This window comes from Acromyrmex echinatior, chromosome 3, assembly GCF_024713525.1.
Source record: "Acromyrmex echinatior isolate Ae372 chromosome 3, ASM2471352v2, whole genome shotgun sequence".
NCBI classification, from domain to species: Eukaryota; Metazoa; Arthropoda; class Insecta; order Hymenoptera; family Formicidae; genus Acromyrmex; species Acromyrmex echinatior.
The window spans coordinates 17,540,703-17,562,895 of NC_141854.1; the positions used below are offsets into that span (position 1 = coordinate 17,540,703).

General features: G+C 29.9%; 6 protein-coding genes across 8 annotated transcripts; 2 read left to right on the forward strand and 4 right to left on the reverse strand.

Annotated features, from left to right (window-relative positions):
* Positions 1 to 18: 18 nt before the first annotated feature.
* LOC105150026 (KICSTOR complex protein kaptin) lies at positions 19 to 4,642 on the reverse strand. 3 transcript variants are annotated; one of them, XM_011062832.2, is made up of 8 exons: positions 4,447 to 4,642; positions 2,218 to 2,440; positions 1,729 to 1,991; positions 1,057 to 1,223; positions 810 to 982; positions 663 to 741; positions 306 to 597; positions 19 to 225 (listed from the first exon to the last, which is right to left on the reverse strand). In XM_011062832.2, the coding sequence occupies exons 2-8, from the start codon at positions 2,420 to 2,422 to the stop codon at positions 151 to 153; spliced, it is 1,254 nt and encodes a 417-aa protein (XP_011061134.1). In that variant the 5' UTR covers positions 2,423 to 2,440; positions 4,447 to 4,642; the 3' UTR covers positions 19 to 150. The 3 variants fall into 3 exon arrangements, with proteins under 3 accessions (XP_011061134.1, XP_011061127.1, XP_011061123.1); XM_011062825.2 differs by lacking the exon at positions 4,447 to 4,642 and adding an exon at positions 2,985 to 3,203; XM_011062821.2 differs by lacking the exon at positions 4,447 to 4,642 and adding an exon at positions 2,932 to 3,203.
* Positions 3,336 to 8,408, forward strand: LOC105150018 (annexin B9). The gene is made up of 7 exons (XM_011062810.2): positions 3,336 to 3,474; positions 4,654 to 4,752; positions 5,682 to 6,063; positions 6,163 to 6,315; positions 6,440 to 6,613; positions 7,703 to 7,884; positions 7,977 to 8,408. Exons 2-7 carry the CDS (start codon positions 4,723 to 4,725, stop codon positions 8,028 to 8,030), a joined length of 975 nt encoding a protein of 324 aa, XP_011061112.1. The 5' UTR covers positions 3,336 to 3,474; positions 4,654 to 4,722; the 3' UTR covers positions 8,031 to 8,408.
* On the reverse strand, positions 8,392 to 15,566 carry LOC105149999 (uncharacterized). Its single transcript, XM_011062779.2, has 9 exons — positions 15,276 to 15,566; positions 14,146 to 14,581; positions 13,717 to 13,965; positions 13,240 to 13,646; positions 12,875 to 13,157; positions 12,655 to 12,802; positions 12,172 to 12,400; positions 11,351 to 11,580; positions 8,392 to 9,314 (listed from the first exon to the last, which is right to left on the reverse strand). Exons 1-9 carry the CDS (start codon positions 15,299 to 15,301, stop codon positions 9,262 to 9,264), a joined length of 2,061 nt encoding a protein of 686 aa, XP_011061081.1. The 5' UTR covers positions 15,302 to 15,566; the 3' UTR covers positions 8,392 to 9,261.
* Positions 15,567 to 15,612: 46 nt separating this feature from the next.
* SdhD (succinate dehydrogenase, subunit D) lies at positions 15,613 to 16,998 on the forward strand. The gene is made up of 4 exons (XM_087404590.1): positions 15,613 to 15,882; positions 16,142 to 16,284; positions 16,405 to 16,595; positions 16,702 to 16,998. Exons 1-4 carry the CDS (start codon positions 15,828 to 15,830, stop codon positions 16,889 to 16,891), a joined length of 579 nt encoding a protein of 192 aa, XP_087260716.1. The 5' UTR covers positions 15,613 to 15,827; the 3' UTR covers positions 16,892 to 16,998.
* A 98-nt stretch (positions 16,999 to 17,096) lies between these two features.
* Positions 17,097 to 18,215, reverse strand: Pcd (pterin-4a-carbinolamine dehydratase). The gene is made up of 3 exons (XM_011062770.2): positions 17,893 to 18,215; positions 17,506 to 17,625; positions 17,097 to 17,433 (listed from the first exon to the last, which is right to left on the reverse strand). The coding sequence occupies exons 1-3, from the start codon at positions 18,004 to 18,006 to the stop codon at positions 17,251 to 17,253; spliced, it is 417 nt and encodes a 138-aa protein (XP_011061072.1). The 5' UTR covers positions 18,007 to 18,215; the 3' UTR covers positions 17,097 to 17,250.
* A 411-nt stretch (positions 18,216 to 18,626) lies between these two features.
* LOC105149980 (DNA-directed RNA polymerase I subunit RPA49) lies at positions 18,627 to 21,699 on the reverse strand. The gene is made up of 5 exons (XM_011062760.2): positions 21,123 to 21,699; positions 20,473 to 20,874; positions 20,138 to 20,330; positions 19,842 to 20,051; positions 18,627 to 19,782 (listed from the first exon to the last, which is right to left on the reverse strand). Exons 1-5 carry the CDS (start codon positions 21,187 to 21,189, stop codon positions 19,518 to 19,520), a joined length of 1,137 nt encoding a protein of 378 aa, XP_011061062.1. The 5' UTR covers positions 21,190 to 21,699; the 3' UTR covers positions 18,627 to 19,517.
* Between the last annotated feature and the right edge of the window lie 494 nt (positions 21,700 to 22,193).

The window sequence follows — 22,193 nt, forward strand, 5'->3', positions numbered from 1 at the left end:
TTAAAATAATTCAACAGATATATTTCATCCTTTATTTTATCATACATTTCATCTTTAACAAATATTACATCTTTAATTTTATTTAAAAATTACAAATACGTTATAAATATATAAAATATATAGGATATTACCTTTTAAATACAAATATAATTATTCTTGAGCTAGCATATTAAATAATTTTTTATAACGTTCCTTCCATTTCGCTCGTATATCAGCTATGTTATGCTATATAAAAATAAAAAATGTACATGTTAATTACTTAAAAGAATGTATCTAAAGTTTAATGCATGAGAAGTATTATGAACCTGTAATATATGTACACCTCGTTGCGTGAGCACAATCAGTTCTTTTATTCCATCGTTTGTTATGTCCATGTAGCTTATAGAGTGCACAGGAGCGTCAAATAGCTTTCTAATGGCTAATTCCCACGTGTCGCTTGTTAACGCGAAGATCAGGACCTCCTGACCGTAAGTACCAAGCAAGATCTCGTTTTGGCCATCCATATTTATATCCGCTATGCAACAGCACAGAATACAATCCGACGATTCGCTGCCGCTTAATATCACATCCTGTTTCATTCCATATTGCAAGATATCTCTGTTGAAAGATAAACACTTGCATTTTGATTGTAAAAAAAACTTATTAATTTATAAACTACTTACTTAAAGACAATAGCATTATTTGTACTTGAAATAACAATATTTAATTTTGGGACGTCATCCTTCGAGATAAATTCCTCAGCTGAAATTTTTTTATAATTTTTATTTTAAAATATGCTACATCCATAAATAATATATTTAAATATTTACAATTGATATTTGCAAAGGTTGGTTTAATAATTGTGTTGCTATGCGGGAATATTATCACACTTGGTACAGGCTTGTCGTATCTTAACAACCAGCTTCGAGAAACTTGCATATCATCCACATTTACGATGGCAACTTTGACTAGACCGCACTCGCAGCCAACGGCAGTGACTCGCCTGCATGCATAAGATTGTATATCAAATCGAGATAAAAGAATGAAATTCGAATTTTTTTTTTTAATTATACGAACCGTTTATAATTGTCATAATAATAAATATTAATCCATAGCACGATTGCTTGGATATCATGCAGCTCCGAAAAATATTTTTCAATAGAGGACTCGCTGTAAACGTGACTTAATTTATCTTCCCTTATCATATGAATCCTGTAATCGCTCCCAGATATTAGCCAAACTACCTGCAAATTTTGAGTTATGCTATAAAGCAGTAGAAACCATGATAATTAGGTCTGTTCTTTGTAGCCAAACTAGTGTACACTCATTGTATTTAAAATGAAATGTATTATAGTCAAAGTATTAACTTTAGTAAATGTATATACTTCTAGTCAATGTATACATTTATGTACTACAGCAGACTATAGTAAGTGTATACATTTACTGACTTAACACTTTGACCGTGACATAAAAACATATATAAAATAATAAATATAATAATAAATATATAATATATAAAATATATTTGGCAAGAGTCAAATAGAAAGATTTTGGCTGCTTTTCTTTTAAATCGACACAAGTGTTATTCTTTGTTATTCATTGAATACAAAAAAGGATAAAATGACATTTGTGCCAACTGTGTCTCCTAAAAGGAAAGCAATTTTAGTGCAGTCCAGTGCAGAGACAAAGAAAAGGCTTCTGGTAATGTGATTCATTGGCAGTTTAAACTGACTAATATTGCTAATGTACCTCCTGTACAGAATTTTGTTGTGGTAAAACGGTATGATACAAATGGTAAGGAGTGTACGACAGTTCCACCATGAGACAATTCTGCGCTATGGCTTCGATCGAGCTACCTTCGTCTCCTTCGCCGTCTACTGCACCCTCCGTGTATATGTTCAAGTACCTTTCTATTGTGTCTGTACTAGTCTTCATGATTGTTATGCCTATCACAAAACTATCCCCAGTGTCAGACTTGTTATAAGCATCGATGGAAATAATCTCTGCACCACCTAAGATAAAAAAATTAATTTGTAATGTTATTGATTAAAGAACTTATAAAAGAAGATACAGAATGGCATATGGAATGTTATACCATTTAATTATCTAATTATCAGACTTTAGTAATAAATCCTGTATTAGTTCTGTATTCATTCGTTAAAAGTAAATGTTTTATATATAAACCAAATGGTATGACATTGCATATGCTACAATTCTTGAATAAAACAGTTTACATACTGGGAATATATGTGAACAATAATTCCTTCACCATAGGTCTCAGAAATTCCGGTGTTTGATGGTATTCGCAAGAATATATTTTTCTTTTTAAAGATGCCACTAATAATTTGTTGGAACTATTGGGTGAGCACAGTTTGGTCATGGAATAAATATTTCCCTGAGATGCTAAAGGAAACCAGTGTGCGTCTATGAGATTGCTCATCATTGTAAGTCGTCAGGAAGGCTGAAATTAAAGCAAGATAAAGTGAAATAATTGCAGAGCCTTTTAATACTATCTTATATCTATTTCTATTATAAAATGTAATTTAATCTTAATCTTGGTACAATTAACTCATCTTTTTCTATTTTTTAGAATTAAATGTTCAGTTCCATCAATGTATGATCAACATTAATTTTGATTTAACTTATTGTTTAAAATTATATTATTATATTTAAATATTTATTATATTTAAAATTATAAAATGAACAAGTTACTAATATGTAATAAATCGAGATTAAAATTAATTTTACATTAGGATTCAGGCCTTAAAGTACCTGATGTATGTGTGTGTGTGTGTGTATTTTAAGATATTAATGTAACTATAATTGTGACATTTTAAGACTGTACTTAAGATGATTTTAAGTACAAGAATCGACTATAAATATCGATTAAAGTAATTTCTCAGACGGAACAGATATTATTCATAGAAAAAAAGAGAAAAAAAATAAACAAACCTCTATCGCAAACTTGTGTCGAATCGAGGTTATATTTATTACAATCGACTAACACATGTAGAGGAGTTCGCTTTCATCTCTAACGTCGGTCTTTAGCGTCAATCCTGCATCAATCCTTTGCAGTTTCAATTTCCATCGACCGCACTCTCATCGTCGATCCGAGAAATCTTGAATACATTTGTGCGCGCGAGCGCATCTCGCGATACAGTTGAGAAAGTAAACGAGATTTAGAGAAAGAGATAAAGACAAGAGAAAAGTCATGCCTTCTTCTTATTCGGCAACGTAGAAATTGCCGCGTGCGCGGGTTTTCGCAATCGCTTTCGTAATAGCCTTGAGGGAGCCGTGGACTGCCGTGGACGATGACGTGATACGTGAAAGTGGGTGTGCCCGTTGCGACTCGGTGTGCTCACAGTGTGACAGTAGTGCTCAAAGTGCTCGCATAGCTCGGGTCGGTATCGGTTGTGTCTGCCTCTGCGCTGCGTGTCCGAGTACTCCGAGTTTTTCCATCGACAGGAGAGCGATAGAGTGTTCTACTAGAGACCGGTAAGGAGAGCAATAGAGTGTTCCCCAGTTCATATAACTCAATAACGTGTCTACGCGTATTCCTTATATTTTTATTCCTTATCCTTATCGGGTGTTGCTCGGAACCGACGATGCGATCAATGCGGTCGATGACGGATCGCCGGGTATGCTAATTAAGGACCCAAAGTACTTAATCTCAAGGGAACTCCAGGGAACTTCGACTAAACTCCGATTAATTAACTTTTTATCGATTGATGTCTACTCGGTCAATGTAGATTTAATCTTGCCTTAGTGAAGATAAAAATTGGAGCTAAGTCAAATGTAAGTCAAATGTAGAAAAAGTCTCGCGTAAATGTCTCTTTTATTTTTCGTTGTCTCAATTTTCGCCTCTTGAAAAACTTCATTTTACGCCACTGTTATATCCTTTACTTATTCCAATTTTTATTTTTATCAGGAACATAATTGGTTGTGAGGAACATAAAGAATAATAAGTTAAATTGAAATTATAATATAAAGTTACTCTACATTGGCATTTTAACTATTTTATTTATCTTAAATAACAAGAATGATACATATTTTAACAACGTATGTAACAAGTACAAGGAATCAAACTTGGGCCTATTTTTATTAATGTATAAGCTTTAATCTCGGTTTAAACTATTCTTTTTTAATTCTTAGAAGCAGAAAAGAAGATAAAAGGCTGAATAAGTTAAACCGAGATTAAAGAAAAAAATATAGATGCTAAATTGATCAAGAATTTTCAGTAAGAAACACAGATGAGACAGTGTAGCTCAGTGAATAATTATATCCTTATTGTTTTCCAATGTCAAACAAAGACGAAATGATCATATATTATCATTATATGTGTTTTCCATTTATTGGTGACACAAAAATTGATACAAATGCCCTTCTATCTTTGTTATTCACTGAATATCAAGAAAGATAAAATGATGTTTGTGTTGATTTATCTCACTAAAATAGAATTTCAAGTACCTTGCGTCTCGTGCTGGAAAGCACCACAGTTAATTGGAGTTTAGTCGAAACATAATGACAAGTTCTCGACCGCACCGGCTTCTGATCGTTAGATGATCGTGAGTCGCAATCACGCCGACTCACGTGAAACGTCAAAAAACGATAGTTGCCGAGTCGATGACGCATCCGCCCGTTTATTTATCGCTGACATGAGATCTGTTTCGCCAGGTATAATCTAGCTACAGGTAGCTCCGCGAAATTTCCTGCTGACCGTCACGGAAAAAGAAGGAAGCCAAGATGTCGCAGCAACAATATTATCCGTTCAAGGTATATAATCCCGAAAAAAATGTTCAAGTGGCAAGGTCATTGGCTGCGATAATTAGTAGCATCAGTCTATATATTCGGAACACTGATCCACTGGCGTCGATCATCCGTATTTTTAACATCAGCCTAGTTTCTAAAGCAATTCACGTTCCGCTAAAGTATGACTAATCGCGCACAAAAGTCAAGGAGAATTTTTCTTATTATTAAATTGATTACTATAAGAATCTTGCATAAGAAGGAAAACTATAAATCTTCTTTGGAAAAAATATAAATGCTTATCAATCACTGGAAATTGTTAATTCATAATTTTTTTGAAGATTTGTATTGATTCTTTGAATGTATAATATCTGAATTATAATCACGGTTTTATAGAGTGCGATATTTCATTTTTTAAATATGATTCTTTTTGTAAATAATATATTTTTATAAATTATTTATATAATTGTAAATATATAAATTTTTATAAATATAAGCTTGTGAAAGGATTACTTTAATCAAATTTCGATTAACTTAATTGATAATTAATTCAAATAACCTATTAATATTTTGAATGAAATTATTAATTTTTTATTATTTTTAACCTATTATTGAAAAAAAAGATTAAATTAATAATAACGAATTATAGAAATTTTTTTTAAGCTTATACTCGCAGAATACAAATTTAATAGTAACATTACATCAATATATTAATATAATTTCCTGCTCAAATATAATTGTTATGTACAACATATGTTATATTACATTTATATTAAATCAGAAATTATAATATTGATATAAAATATCACTGTTAATTTATTCTGTGAGAAGCAATTTCGTCGTTTGAATCAATCAGAACTAGTTTGATCAAAGTTGCTCTAAATATATAGATTTCTTCAATTCTGTCGGAGATTCTACAAAACTTGATTGTTATAATCTAACTTATTATGTTTTAGTGCACTCCAACTGTGTATCCCGCTGAACCATTCGATCCAAACGCAGACGCTACTATCTTACGTAAAGCGATGAAGGGATTCGGCACGGATGAAAAGGCGATCATCGACGTGCTTACAAAGAGAGGCATTGTACAGAGATTGGAGATCGCGGAGACTTTCAAGACCATGTACGGAAAGGATTTGATCAGCGATTTAAAAAGCGAGCTAACTGGGAAACTGGAGGATGTCATTATTGCCCTTATGACCCCACTGCCACATTATTATGCCAAGGAGTTGCACGATGCGATCAGCGGTATGGGTACCGATGAGGAGGCGATTGTTGAGATTCTATGTACTCTCAGCAATTATGGCGTCCGTACGATCGCCACATTTTATGAAAATTGTAAGATTTTTGTTAGCTCAATTTATTATGTATTTTTATTATGTATTTTAAATAATTAGATTTTCTTAATTAATTAAAAGTACATTATTCTCTGAATAGTATATAGCAAAACGCTTGAGCACGATCTGAAGGACGATACATCGGGCCATTTCAAGAGGTTGCTAGTATCCCTTGTGCAGGGAAACAGAGACGAAAATCAGGGAATTGATCATGCCCAAGCAATTGCCGATGCCCAAGCATTGTACGAAGCTGGTATGTCACGAAATTTTTTTAAGTTTTTTTATTTATTTTGATTCTACTAATTAAAAAAAAAATCAAAATGTTTGTCACTTTGTATTTCATGATGCGCAATATTTTATTTTTAATCTTGATACAGGTGAAAAACAGTGGGGAACAGACGAATCGCAATTCAACGCGATCTTGATATCTCGCAGCTATCAGCAGCTGCGACAAACATTTATCGAGTATGAGAAAATATCTGGACATGACATAGAGGCTGCCATAAAGAAGGAATTTTCTGGCAGCATCGAGAAAGGCCTGCTTGGAATAGGTAAAGTTTCCAAATAAGATATAAACACAATAATTACATATCTATTCCGACTATCATGAGTATGCCAGAATATGTAATTAACATTCTTATTTATGAATCACTACGGTTACTAATTTCATAATGTGACTAGCCTTTATGTTTCATATTATTTTATAAACACGTGTATTTCAGAATTAATTGATATGATTATATGATCAAGATAAACTTGCTCGATTATATTTCGCTTTTCGTTATACTTAGCTGAAAATAATTGTGTCTTTCAGTGTGAAATACGAGCAAATGGTTGACATAGCAGTTCGATACAAGGAAATTATATGTCCCTTGAATGCAACGAAGTATCAATAATCTCCATAGCATAATATGATATCACGAGTTGAAATTTTCATGAATACTTGACAATCCAAATTTATGTTCACTTTCTGCGAACTTTCGTTAACGATCGAAAAATTTTCACAGGGTCGAGGCAAGTTACCGCAGCAAGATTTTATATAGTTTTCGTTTACCTATTTATAGAAATATTCATATAATTGCTGTGATTCTTAGAGTTGGACACTTTTGGACACGAGTACACATAGATTCCCAACTTTTAGCGTAAAATGTATAGGCATACCCTCTAATTTTTTAGTCTGTTCTCCTTCATTTGTATATAATTCAATTGTCAGATTCTTTTTAATCCAGATTAATAGTAATATTTGCGATTTTAGTATGAAAGGAAAAGATATTTCCATTATTGTGTAATAATTATTAAAGAGAAACATAATTTGAGTTGGTTCATAAAATGCATGTGAAAATGGTGTGAATACCTGTATGATATTGAATCCTATGTTATATATCCTCTAACAATGTTGCATGGCAACTGTTACATGTAACATATAAAAATATTTGTTACTATATAGACCTTCTGCATAAATGTATAATCTGTATAAGTTCCTGATTGAATATAAAAAACGTAGTACAACTTTATAGCATGAAAAGAGAATGCTCCCAGTTAGTTTACTCGTATTTATCCAAATATTTTTCATTAATATATAATTAATGTACATATTCATCTATATGATTATGAATTATTTTAATTTTTGTGATTGACAGTGAAATGCGTGAAGTCAAAAGTTGGATTTTTCGCTGAACGTCTATACGCCAGTATGCACGGCATAGGTACAAAGGATCGAACACTAATTCGTATCATTGTGTCTCGAAGTGAAATCGACTTGGGAGATATTAAAAAGGCATTCGAGGAACGCTACGGAAAGTCACTGGAGAGCTGGATAGCTGTATGTACTCCAAATTACATACTTCCAACGAATTCATTCTATTATTTAAATTATATTTTGCAATAAATTACTAATGAGTATATATATTACAGGGAGACACATCGGGAGATTACAAGAAGGCTCTTCTCTCTCTGGTTTCCACATAATTTTGAAAAAGTTATTGAAGGTTCAAGGTACATACTTGCCTATTGATGCATAATCTATAAAAAAACAACTTTATATATACCTGCACTGGATTCCAGCTTAATATATTGCTTACTGAAAAAATTTAAAAAGTACCTTGCTGCATTTTTAAATATTATTTTTGTAATACTTTTTTGAAATCTTTACTGTATTATGTAGTAGGCCAGTAAAATTTCTCGACGTTCTGCGTTCAATCTCGTTTATATATACATATACAAATTATATTTAATTAAATTATATTTTATATATTATTTTTATCAAAGGATTTACATAAAGAATCTCATCGTATAAGAATGAGAAATGATTGAGAAATCAATGAAAATAAAATCAAGAACATTCTATATTGTTTATTTATTTCCCTGCTTTTTTCATATAAATAAAAACAAAATATATACATTCTATATATGCATCTGTATGTGTAAATATAAATATACTTATAGATCACAGTTTGTAAAGTAAACTAAAATGTTCCAACGTAAAACATTTTTATAAAACGCATGTATGCTTGTGAAATTAGAAGAAAAAGTTAATTTATCTCTTATTAATTATTCTGTACACAATAAATTATAAATACATGTTAAATATCTATATATAAACAAATATGTCTATCTATAAACAGATTAATATCAAGAAAACTTTCTCTGCATTTCTCTTTCGCTATTCGCATTTGCCATATAACTACGCATATGATAAAAAGACAAATGAAAAATAGATATGATTATTCTACTTATGCAGTTAAAATGAGTAAAAAAAGATAATATAACCACAGAAGAAAATTCACGAATACATGAACATTTAGATTTAACATGTCCATAACATTGTATTCAATAGTATTTCGTATATACATCAAATTAAAGCTATACTTTGTATGTATATCAATTGCACACAATTAAATATATTTTTTTTGCTTTACTTTTATGATCATTTTCCTTCTACATTGTTTTCCCATTATTTTACACTTAACCACATATGTAGAAAGAAAATGTCATTATTTTAAGTTAATTATGCATATATTTTCAATTTAGACATGTTTAAATATAAATGTAATAAAATGAGAGAGAGTATAAAAGGAGAAATAGTTAGTGAGAATAAAAAATATAAGGGTTCCATTGTATATAAAATAAACAGCCATTTTAAAAACAATTCTCTTTTTTAAAATAGAAATCTTTAGAAAATTATGCTGCGTTTTGTCCTTTACGTTGTATTCGTTTTTCTTAGCCGATCACTTCTCCGGGGAGATACAGGAACTAAAAACGAGAAGTCTGATTCAGTATTTTAAATATATTGCATATTTTAAACATGTACAAAATTAGTACCAGAAATAAAATAGTATTTTTATTATTCGAGAAACAGAATAGACTTTAGAAATTATCCACGTTCGGATAATCATAGTTGGCAAATAAAAAAAAAAGAATTATAATTGGAAAAAAAAATCTTTTCACATACTTGGAACTTCGTAAGTACATTTATTTTAAAAAATTATACAAAAATATGGACAAAATATAATCTGTACAATTATAATATACAATTGAGAAGAATCTTAGTAAGTAAACAGTTGACAATTTGTAAATTGATAGCAAATTCCAACAGAAATTGCAGCAGATTAATATTTGAACCCAAGTTTTTTTATTTCATTTTTGCCGCCAAAACTGGTGTACTTGCTGTAGATTTGCAGTTGTTTCATTATAGTTATTTCTTTGATAAATTTTGTTATATTTTTATCATCGTTCTACTAATTCTATGGCATATTCTATATGACAAATTTTTGATTAAATTTGTAATTTTCTCTCGATAAAATTTGTCAAATAGTTTACAAAATTTTTTTTCAATAAATTTGTCTATTAGGAATAATATATAATAATTAATATAAATAATAGTTCACTTTTCAAACTTTTTGCTTGTTTTCTTTTAAGTTGCTGTCATATTTAAATTTAATTTTATTTTTTTTCATATCTCATTCCGATTATTTTGAGTATATTCCTTCTAATATTACAAATATACAATTTTGATATACAATGATACATTTTCATAAAGTAAAAATATTGCTAAAATATTGCTAAAATATTCTTTTAAAGATCCTGACATGGTTTAAGTATTTTCCAAAATTCTTTATATATGTAAATTCTGAAATATTCTAAGATTTCTTTAAAAGATCTCTAAAACTTCTAAAATTTAAAGAAGTTGAAAATCTTTTTTTTTAGAAATCTTCATAAAGACAATAAGTAAAATTAACCGAGTTTGATTTGAAAAGTATAAATTACATGTAATCTTATAGTTTTTGAGTTAAATGCAGTATCAATTTTATAACTATAAGATTATGTGAGTAATTTATGTTACATTTTGTCGAAATCGGTTATTTTACTCATCGCTCTCCAGCATATAAAAATTTTTATGAATTTTTTGTTTTTTATAATTCTAAAAATATTATAAGATGCTATGAGAATATTTTTCACAGGAATGAAAAATAATATATAAAGAATGGTGAATAATAAAGCATATATATAAATACTGTTAACTAACAATTTAATGTAGTTAAAATAGGAAGTAAATATCGACAACAGCTCCGATCTTGATTTTAATATTTATATTGTTAAGAGTACTCTCCTAAATAATTTCTAGAAATGAGGTTTTGAATGTCATTCGTTAAAAAAATTATTCACATAATTAAAGGTGAAAAATTAGTAAGAAGTAAAAGAAAAGGCAAATTTATAATGAACTCACGTTATAACTACGTGGAATAAATAAACCATATTGAAAAGATATTTATTTAATGTTTATAATATAACAAATTATAAACCTCATTTCGCATTGTAAGTAGAGAACGATGTTTTACAAGTATTTACTTTACATAAAATAAATTTGAGAATTCAAGTTCTCAGTTAAAAACTCATGTGAAACCGTTATATACTTCAATATAATATAGGATATTTAAAAAATCATGTAGTTTATAATTTTGCAAAGTCCATGCTTGGAAGGACAAAAGAAATCTACGTATTCAAAATTGAATATACAAAAATGCAAATAATATAATACTTATATTAGGTAAAATTCAAATTAGAGTTAAATACACCTTTATGTCATCAATTTTATTTATTAATAATGTCTTAATATATAAATAATTAGCAACTTCTAAAATCTTTCGATTGCTATTCAGGATAGTGCCCTAGGACAACATACAATATGGTCTGTTAAGAACAAAATTATCGGAGCCATTTTTGTCAATATTTACTGTTTCTCTTTTAACTGATATATTTCAGTTTAAAATATTAAAAGAATCATTAACCTTGATCGTTAATACCACTAGCGTTTTTTCTTGGACGTCCTCTAGGCCGGCTTGAGCCGGCCTTAAGTTTGAATTGTTTTTGATACAAAATTGGAAAAAACATCGCAGGCATTCTTTGAAAACATCTAAGTGATGGTGTTGACATCATATTGTCTATAGGTGGCCATGGTGTTTTAGATATTGTTTGAAACTCGTTCTGGCAAGCCCAATGTAAATCAAAGGCATTTTTCCTGAAAAGTATTTCCGAACATATTTTTTTTTGTTAGATGATTGAAATCTATATGTTCTGATATCTAGATACATCTTATCGCTCATAATTATTAAAATGACAAATATTTTATATATATTTTATAATATATATACTTTGATTCTAAATGTCTCATATTATTGACATAAATAATACTTTATTTGAATAATTGACGTTGTTTTTTTGTACATTGATTGTAATTATACTTATTTTAAATTTAAATTACTGAGACAACGTTCATTGCGAACTATCTCTAATTACAATAGGTTGTATTAGACAAACGAAATGATATTTAATATATCTATTCGAGAATAATTTTTTTATAATTTTTTTAAATTATCTTAACAATTTAAATTTAGAATACTTACAATTATAATCAATATATAACAAGAACCGCGTCAATTATACTAAAACATCAATAATAAAGTATTATTTGTGTTAGCAATATAGAACGCTTACTTAGCTTTTAAAATGGGACATAGTATAAAATATCTGTCGTTCGAATGATTATGGCCAGTTGTGTATATATTCTTTTAACAGTTTAGATTTAACAGGTTACATTTATTTTAGTTACCTATGTTCGATTGTATTTTCATAAATATAAGCAAACGGTCCATTTTGTGGGACATGCCTCATAATATATCGGCCAGGAGTTAAGGATGACAATCCTTCGATTATATTATACAAAATATTTAGAGAATCTTCTACCTTAACATTATAAAGTCGTTTTATCTCATTGCTCAATGATACTGTTGTATGTTTTTCTATTTGTATTATTTCTGAAGTACTAGTTTCTATCCTGACTGTACAAAAAATATATATAGTCAAGTGAGTAATTCCATGTAAGAACAAAAATGGTAGATTAGTCGACAAATCTCAAAGATATGATCCCAATTCTCATCCCTTACATACTTTATATAATTTATAAGAAGCTAATTAAAGAATTAAGTTAAGTGTAAGTATTATATGGTACAAGGGTAACATGAGATTGTAATCCATTTTGAAAACAATGAATACAATACATACATGTACACATAATATAATTATAAAATAATACCTCTAGCTAATAATGTGTTTGGTCTAAATTTTAATGATGCCCACTGATGCAAGCCTTCCTCTAATGTTACAGCTTCAGCTCCTAATTCTAGCTGATGCTCCATCTTTGGTGATAATATTAAAGACTGACGTTTATTGTTTGATAATATCTAATCAAAGATAGGTTTCATATTACATTATTCAATACTTACTATTAATATAAGTACGAGAAATATTCTTACCTCAACGCCATCCGTTTTTGTACGAACCAACATTTGATAGACCTTTACTCCATGTTTTATTCGTTCATGTTCTGGAAGATCCATTTGTCCTATTTCGAAAAGATTATATGAAACATTTTTTTTATTTATTTTAGAATCAGTTTTGTCACTTGCTAGATCATCTGTATCTGATAAACACAAATCTTTATCAAAGATTTTAAGATAATTAGATAAATTATCATTACTATCCGAGTCTGAATGATTTGCAGCCTTCTCGAGTTTATCTTCTATAGTATGTTTTGTTCTAAAATATTTGTCATAATATATACATAACAAATTCAATTTTTATATAATATTATACTTTATGATTTATGCTTTATACTCACTTTTTTGATGATTTACTTTTAACAAAATAGTATCTAAGGATATATTTATATATCCAAGAATTCTTTTGTGGTATGGTGGCAATGGTAGGTGGCAATCTTTTATCAATGTAAATAATATTCTTTCCACAATGCGATTTCACAACTACTGGTACAAGCCATGAGTCAGAATGATCCGGATCTATGTTGCTCAGTAGACACTTGAGACCACTGGATGAAATAACAATATCTGCTCCAGTTTCCATTGCAAGATTCTCGCAATATGTATCCTCGCTCACGGGTAATTTGAAATGTTGCGTCACTTTGTCAGGTTCAATGCACGGAGGATATTTTGTTAGCAATGATGCACTATTCATGAACAATAGATGTTGCTGATCAAGTTTCGGCAATACCACCTTTGGAAAGGATCCCTGAAAACAATAAAATAATATACACATCTAAATTGAATACATTAGATAAATATCAATCATGATAACTTACCTGTTGCAAACAAGACGAAATCTTTACTTTAATATCTTGATTTTTTAAATTAGTTCTTTGTACAGAAAGTGGTACGCTTATAGATTCAACATAATATCTCGGTAATTTTTTAAATCTTTGCATTTTTGTGTTCCATTTTGTTATCACAAATTTATTACATTTGATTTTCCAGTTGAAAGTATCATCCCATTGACTCTTTGCAAAATCTAGAAAGTCCTTCTGTTCTTCAGATATTATCTTTTGGAATGCCTGGAAGAAGTTAATTTTAATTTCAATAATAAATCAGAAATTTATTAAATTGTTCATAAATAAAAGTAAATTTAAATTGTTTTTCTTGTTCTTTTTTGACTTGCTTAGTCTTATAAAATAGAAAATATTGAACTGGATATTAAAAAATATAGAAATTTAAACTCAATAATGTCTATTTACCATGTATTGCTCAAACTCTTTTCTCTCTTCATCGGACATGCTCTTTTTTTCATTGTCAGACAATCTTAATAAAACACGAAGGCACATAGCTTGCTGAGCTTTGTCTAAAGAAGACTTTCTAGGAAAACCAAATGATAATTTTCTTATGCCAGGTACATAAGATCTCTCTTGTTCTTGCATATGAGAGTTACCCTCATTCTTGGTTTCTTGCTGGTTGACTTCTAACTGATTATCATCTTCTGAATCGGTTAAAACCTCGCCATCCTCACGGAGATATTTTTTAACCAGTTCTAAATTAACATTAGCATACTCGTTGTCGATATCTTCAAGTGGATCCGTAAAGTTACCAGTCAAAATTTTGTACATTGCACTCTCGCGTTCCATTCTCTCATCCCTGATGAATACATTGTCTATCAAATCTTCCAATGGAGGATACCTACAATGAAGTAACTATATCACAATCAAGTATAATATAATAATATACAGGAAGATTTACATTATATACAAATAATTATTAACCCTTAGTACACATAATAAATCAGTTAATTTTATAAGTGATTCTTACATTTCACATCTTAAGAAAATATTTATAAAATTACATTTAAAAAAAAGGAATGGTCTCATTAGAGACCATTATTTACCCAAGTTCTCCTAATATTTCAAAGAAAAGAAATGCACAAGATACAAATGACTCAATTGTATGTACTAATTAAGAGTTAAGTGTAAATGAAAGACTTGCTGCTAGATTAATTAACATATAAAACGAAGCTTTTAAAATGAACTTTTTCAAATTAGAAAAGTGGGAAAAATATCAATATCACATCACTTTAAAGTCCATTTACAAAATATGAGTTAGCCCACTGCAAATCCTTCAAATGTGAACCAAGAATCTAATATAAATTTAATATAAATCTTTCTATAAATTATAAAAAATGCAGAATCTATCGCGTCAAACAGTCTAAGTGCATTATATATCACGGATCATTCAATAATCATGAAAAAGAATTATACCCAAATCGTACAAATCGTATATACATAAACAGAAATTACAAAATCTACTTTTAATTCTGATTTATAAATTTATACTTCGAATTTATGCTTAAAATTATTTAATGAAATAGTTCGCATACCAGTCGAGGTTCTGAAACTTTTCCATGTTCAATATTGTTTTTACAGTAATAAACACGAATAGAACATTAGATGATTTTTACTTTTGGCGAGAAACTCAAGAAAACCAGAGAAGACTGAAGTTTTAGTAGGAAGATTTCATAAATACTCTTTTTACATATTGCTTTGAGTGCAAGAAAGTAGTTCGTTTTTACATGTCTTTTTTACTCGTTTTTGGTATTCTTTCTTTTCTCTTTTTCTTCTCGACACGTAGTATGTATATCCATTTACTTTAAGTGCAGAAAATGTGACACAGCGAGGGCACGAAGAACAAAACACTTACAAAAGAGTGCACATTACACTGTACTTGCACCACCTGCACGTCAAAACTTATCTTGTCAACTGACTATAATATATCTATTCTGAAATATTGTTTATTTTTTTGCATAGCTGAATCATAACTGAGTTGTTTTGATTGAAAATTGATTTTGGTTTAAAATCGCCGGAAGTTATTTCTTGCTTCACAAGGTCAGTGGAGTTACGTCAAACGCGGTTGAAATAACCTTTTCGGCAGAATGAATTTCGGAAGAGCTGCTAATATCAATGTTTTCCGCAAAATTCGACAGCTTGGTAAGTCTCATACAAGTTTTTTTATAATTTTCAGCATCACGCTTGCGCTTCGTTTCGCGAGCTGAGTACAATTTTCCGTACCTTACCTGAAAGTGCGTTTACATAATCTTTCGATCAGAAAACGTATCATTTTCACCAAATTTTCTTGAATATCTAATAAAGTTTTTTTACATTGATACTTTGTTTATTATTTGCTTTATTTTTATTTTGTTAATTATCGAATAATTAACATAATTGCAAATCGATGATTCTATTGCAGAAACATTGATCAAGCCTGGTGGTTTACTTGTGCGAAGCTGTAATCCAACGCAGTTTCCCAAATCCACATCGAATCTTGCAAATCTGAACCGCTCTGTGATTTCTAATGCAAGCAATTATCCAAAATGTAATATTCTGTCCAAGGTTGGTAGTTCCAGAATTTTTATTCTGACTTTATTTCTATTATCTATTCTTATATTCTAAAAAAAAGAGAATAAGTGTGTACGCTATAAGATATATTTTATTTTGTCAAATTTCTTCCAGTTGTCTGTACAATCAACAGTTAGCATGACCCAAACTCGTGCGGTAAGCGCTCATAGCGATCATGTGCGCATGTGGATGATAGAGAGAATGGTGGTTGTATCCTTTCTGTTACTAATACCTGCTGCCCTAGTTTTAGAAAATAAATTTATCGATATGATACTGGCAGGTGCTATTGTCATTCATACACATTGGTAATTGATATTCTTTGATATTTAACATATCTTCTTTTCTAATTTGTTTTTTTTTATAAATCTATTATGTAGAAAATATGTTTGAAAGAATAATTTTATTACACAGGGGATTGGAAGCTATCGCTCTTGATTACGCACGACCCATTGTGGTGGGTACATTGGTTCCAAAATTGGTGTTTCTTATGCTGAATATACTTTCTGTCACTACTCTTGCCGGTCTGTTTGTGCTGATTTATAATGGCCCTGGCCTTACAAAAACTATTAAAAATGGCTGGGCAATAGGTAAAGATAAATAGAAATCTGATCAATATTACTGCAGCAGAAATAATTTCATTACGTATATAAATAACTTGTTAAGTAATTCATAAATTATTCCGGAATAAATTATTTACTAATTTAAGAACTTGTTTTCTTTTTTATGCTACCTAACTTTTCGTATGTAATTTACAAATTGAATATAAAGGACAGTGGAATATAAAGGATTGCTATTTATAATATACATTGTGAGTTGAAAACTGAAAGATATAATTAATGCTATCAATATTTATGCTACAAATCAATAACAAAGAATATTTTTTTCATTATTGTCAACACACGCATAATAAATGTACAACAGATGAAGCTCTGACAGATCAATAGATGAATCAAACGAGACTTAGTTGCCAGTAGGGGCAGCAACCTTGTCTATGAAGGTTGCCAGTTTTATATCCCTCTGTGACAATCCATTCACGTCATGAGACGACAAAGTAATATTTACTTTATTGTAAACATTGAACCATTCAGGATGATGGTCCATTTTTTCAGCCTGTAAAGCTACTCTTGTCATAAATCCAAAGGCCTAAAAATTGAAACATAACATCAGATAACTGGGCAACAAGATTATAATAACAGCAATATTCATGCAATGTACCTCATTGAAGTTTTTGAATACAAACTCCTTATAAATTGCATCCCTGTTCGCTTGGACAGTCCATCCTGTTGATAGCAATGAGCTCAAGTTTTGTTCTCTTTCTTCCGGAGATAGTTTACTCTGATAAGAATCAACAAATTTCTATAAATTATCATTATTTGCAACATATGCTAGTGTCTTATACAATTTTTATCAATATCTTATTTAATATCGCTCAGAATATATGCAAGTAAGACAAGATTTGTGTAATAAGCAGTAACAAGTGGCTGCAGCCATCATATCACTTTCATCACGCCCAACAGGTGGATTTGTACATCTTAATTACTCTATCGGAATTCTTTTTGATCTGAACAATCTGCAAAATCGTCGACAAATCCAAGGACTTACCATCTTGGTTTTTTTCGAGACAGCGGCGGATAAATCTCTGCGATCCAGAATGCGCGATATGCACTTTCGAATGTGATCCCCTCCACTCGCTCGTCTGGTCAATACGGCTATCATGTTATGTCGAAAACTCGCTCTCTATGTTTAGTTTTAAGACACTGGATTTCTTGCCGTATTACGATATCGCAATTGTGTAATGGATGTGATAAATAGTTTTTTTCGGTAGGAGATAGGACAGACGAATTAATTTCTAATATAACATAACCTCTTGTTTAACATTCGAGATCCTGCCATATCAAGCTTAATCAAGCTCCGTATTAAGATCAAGGACAAATATTGATACATACTTGATAAAAATAAATACTTATGCAGATAATTTTGAAAAATAAAGAAATCATTTCTCGAATATTATTATTCTTCGAATAAGATATTTTTATAAATATAAAAATATTTATATTCATTTTTATAAAAATATAAATTAAAATATTTCATTTATTTAACTTTCTTTGACAAAAGTGTTTATATATATTTGTGTACAGAAAAAATTTTTTAATCTATTAATACATTTAATAAAATGTTTGAAAATATTTTATGTATATTTTCGGGTAAGAAATAATTGTTTGAATATGGATGTAATCAGGATTTTGTTTAGGCAGGAGCGGGCAAATCAGAGTTGAAACTTTTGCTCTCTCTCTCTCTCTCTTGGGGAATTAATTGTTAACAGGTAAATTCCAAAATTACACGTTTAATTTAGCAATTTATTTTTCTTTTAAAAATTGTATATTAATTTTTCAAACTAAAAACCTAGCTGGCTACATTGTGTTTATAGCTTTTTATCTACAAAGATCAAAGAGAATTCGTATCAGCATGAGAGTATAAAGGTGTATATATATTTCAGACATCTTCTGAGATACAAACATGATTTTATGATATTTTAATAAAATGTTTAAAAACATACTAGGTTGATCAAAAAGTTTCCGGAATTCATTCAGAAAATTCAAAATGCAAGTTTATTCATCAAAAGTGATATTGTCCCCTTCAAAGTACTCTCCAGCGACTGCAACGCACTTATGCCAGCGCTTGATCCAGCTCTCGAAACATTTCTGGAACTCTATTATTGGTAGCCATCAGAGCCGTCTTCGATTTTTCCATTACCTCCTTTCGACTGTTAAAACGCGTTCCCCGCAGGTTTTTTGACTCGATCGAACAGAAAAAAATCGCAGGGAGCCATATCGGGTGAATTCGATGGCTGTTGGATGGTATTCGTTGTTGCAAACTCATTGTTGCAAATTCAACTCCATTTTTAAAAATGTAAAAAATCGAAAACACGCGCAGAGATAGATGTACTCAAGACGGCGTAATTTTTACAAATGTCAAGCTATGGCGATAAAATTTGATGGAAATGTCAATGATAGATGTGGCAACCTAGCCAAAAAAAAGAACTCAAATCAGCTGACTCAGAGCATCACCTGGTGGTCTCTTCCGGAAACTTTTTGATCAAGCTGGTATTAAACTTTTTTCTTTTTAGTTTTTCAGAAAAGGTATTTCAGAAGAAAAGTTTTGGAAATGTTAAAATAATTAATCTCTATATTGACACACATATTAAGACTATTTATAATTTAAAAAAGTCACTGATTAGATTTCACTGATTTTTTTGTTTTTTTAACAGGAGATACTGGTGCTGGCATCGGAACTTTAAGCACGATGATTTTCTTATCATTTTTAGAGGGTACCGCCCCGATAAGTTTCGTGAGACCCATTAGCTTTTTTAGACTCGTTCGCTTTTTGAACATAAATCGGAACATTTCCAAATCCAGTGTGAAATTTGATATCGTCAGTGCGAGAATCAAGCTGTGTACAAGGCCTTTGTCTGTCATAAAGTTTGGTCTCATCCTGTAAAATAAATTTTGTTAAAATTTTATCCGTGATTAATACAAGTGATGCTCACTCACCGTCCATTTGGACCGGATACACTGTACATATCGATAATATGTTGATTCACTTCCTCGGAAATCGAGCATATAACAATGTCGCGTTTTCTGGTGATTTTCATAGCAAACCATTCATTGATCATTTCAATATAAAGCAAAAGGGCGATTTTGTTTACTTTGTCAGGATCCGATTGCATAATTCTTAAAGTGTGTTTGAAAAATTCTGCCTTCCTATGTGACCAAAGAAACATACATACAATTTCTGGATAATTAAGATGTGTAAGATTTTAACATTGGTAAAAAATGTTGTTAAGTACTCTTTCATGTCTTCGTCAGTAATCTTCATTGCATGCTCATATAACATTTCCAATTTACTCCTAGGAATAATATCATATATATTGTATACATCTTTGACATTACTCGCATTCCTGTTACATACAGGCAGTATCGCATTTAAGCAGTCATCATTTGGTAATTGACTCGATAAATCTATCCTGTTGATTTCAACATCTGTCAAAAGACAACTCAGTGAGTTTTTACATACAATAAATCTTAATGACAATACTATCATTAAGATTTAAATCGTAGTAATTAGATATTATTTGAGAAATCAATTATACAATAACATGAAGGAAAAAAAGAACTTTCTTACTTGATACTGTTTTTTCGAGTTGTTCCTTAACACTCTCGACATTCACTTTTAGCTTCTCAAATTGCTCTGTTCTGCGTTTGATTTTCTTAGATCCAAATTGTTTATTCAGTATTGTAATCTTATGGTCCACGTCATTGATGTTGTCCTCATTGTCAAGTTTTTCAAGTACTGGTGCTACTTCCCATCTTTCGGCTTCAAATAACCGAACCTTGCCAGTCTTTTTATTATGAAGTACTAGCATCGTCCGGGTTGATTCTTTCTTACAATCTGGTCTATTACCTTTGTAAACAATATGTCCATTTGACAAAGCCAATACAGTTTTGTTGTCTTTTTGCTCGCGATACAAGCCACATGATATCTCCTTGACTTCTTCATCCTTAAGCTCACCATTTTGGAAGTTTACTGTATAACAAAATATGAATTAAGATTATGCTTAAATTAATAAAAATAATAATTGTGGGATAAAACAATTACATAAAATAAATAATTGAGATAGTAATAAATGAATATACTTATTGCAAAAGACATGTATAAAATATATTAATATATAATTTTTTAAACATATAAATAAGGTATTGTACGTTTAAATATGAATAATATTATAGTATAATATATTAGTATACAATAACGTGAAAAACCGTTTATCTTACCAATAATTGGCTGAATTTTGTTTGATTGCACAATTACATCTTCGATAATCGCTTTAAGTTGTTTCATTTTTCATTTATTCATTCATTCATATATTTTAGCGAATAATTATATTGTTAAAGTCAGTATCTCATGTTGTATAATATATTAACGTTATTAATCTGTCTATTTAAATTTAAAATGTTGCTTTTCGTGCAACACATAGGTTAGGATCGCAACGTGATAAAACTAACAATATACAATACAATGGATGCATCCAAAAGCACGATGCTGTTTACATTGCGTAGCACGTTTAATGCGTAGTTTTTTGCTGATTGGTCGTATATTCGTGGCATGAAAACCAGCTCTTAAAAATCGTGGCGATTACAAATTAGGGGCGATTACAAATTAATATCCCTTCGTTACTTTTTTAGAATTTCCAGAAATTCAAATTATTTTGTCTTTATGTCAAATTTAGTTGTAAGCAGATATAAGATTTAATTATGTCATTAATCGCACACAGACTATGAGCATTAATGTAAAGAGATCATTTCTCAGTTTGTGAAAATTTCCGAGAGAAAGAATCGAAGTCCTTGGGTATACATTTACTAAAACGTTCTCTCCGAGGAAAATTTTATTCGAAATATATACATAATACACGTAACATATACTATGGTATATAAAGTAAAATCTTCCTTGGAGATGTTTTGGAATGTGGCCTAGAATTAGAGAAACGTAAAATTATTTAAAATCATGAGACAAAAAGTTATAATTTAAAATGTAAACTAAAAAGTAATATGTAAAGTTTTAGGCAAAAGAGATAGCAAATGGAAAACCTGGTTAGCTGCATCACATTGTTGCTAAATTTTGGAATAAAATGTAATTTATTTTAGTCAATAGTTTTTTACTCATTGAAAAATTTAAATGCAAAAAAAATAACAATTGCGGAATCTTAGAGCTACTTTAATTAAATTCAAATTAACTTTATCACCGATTAATTCAATCGACAGAATTGTTTAAAGCAAAATTTATAACTATATATTTCCGTGCGTTTCCTAATTGAATTTTTTTCCTATATCTTAAATAAGAAAAAC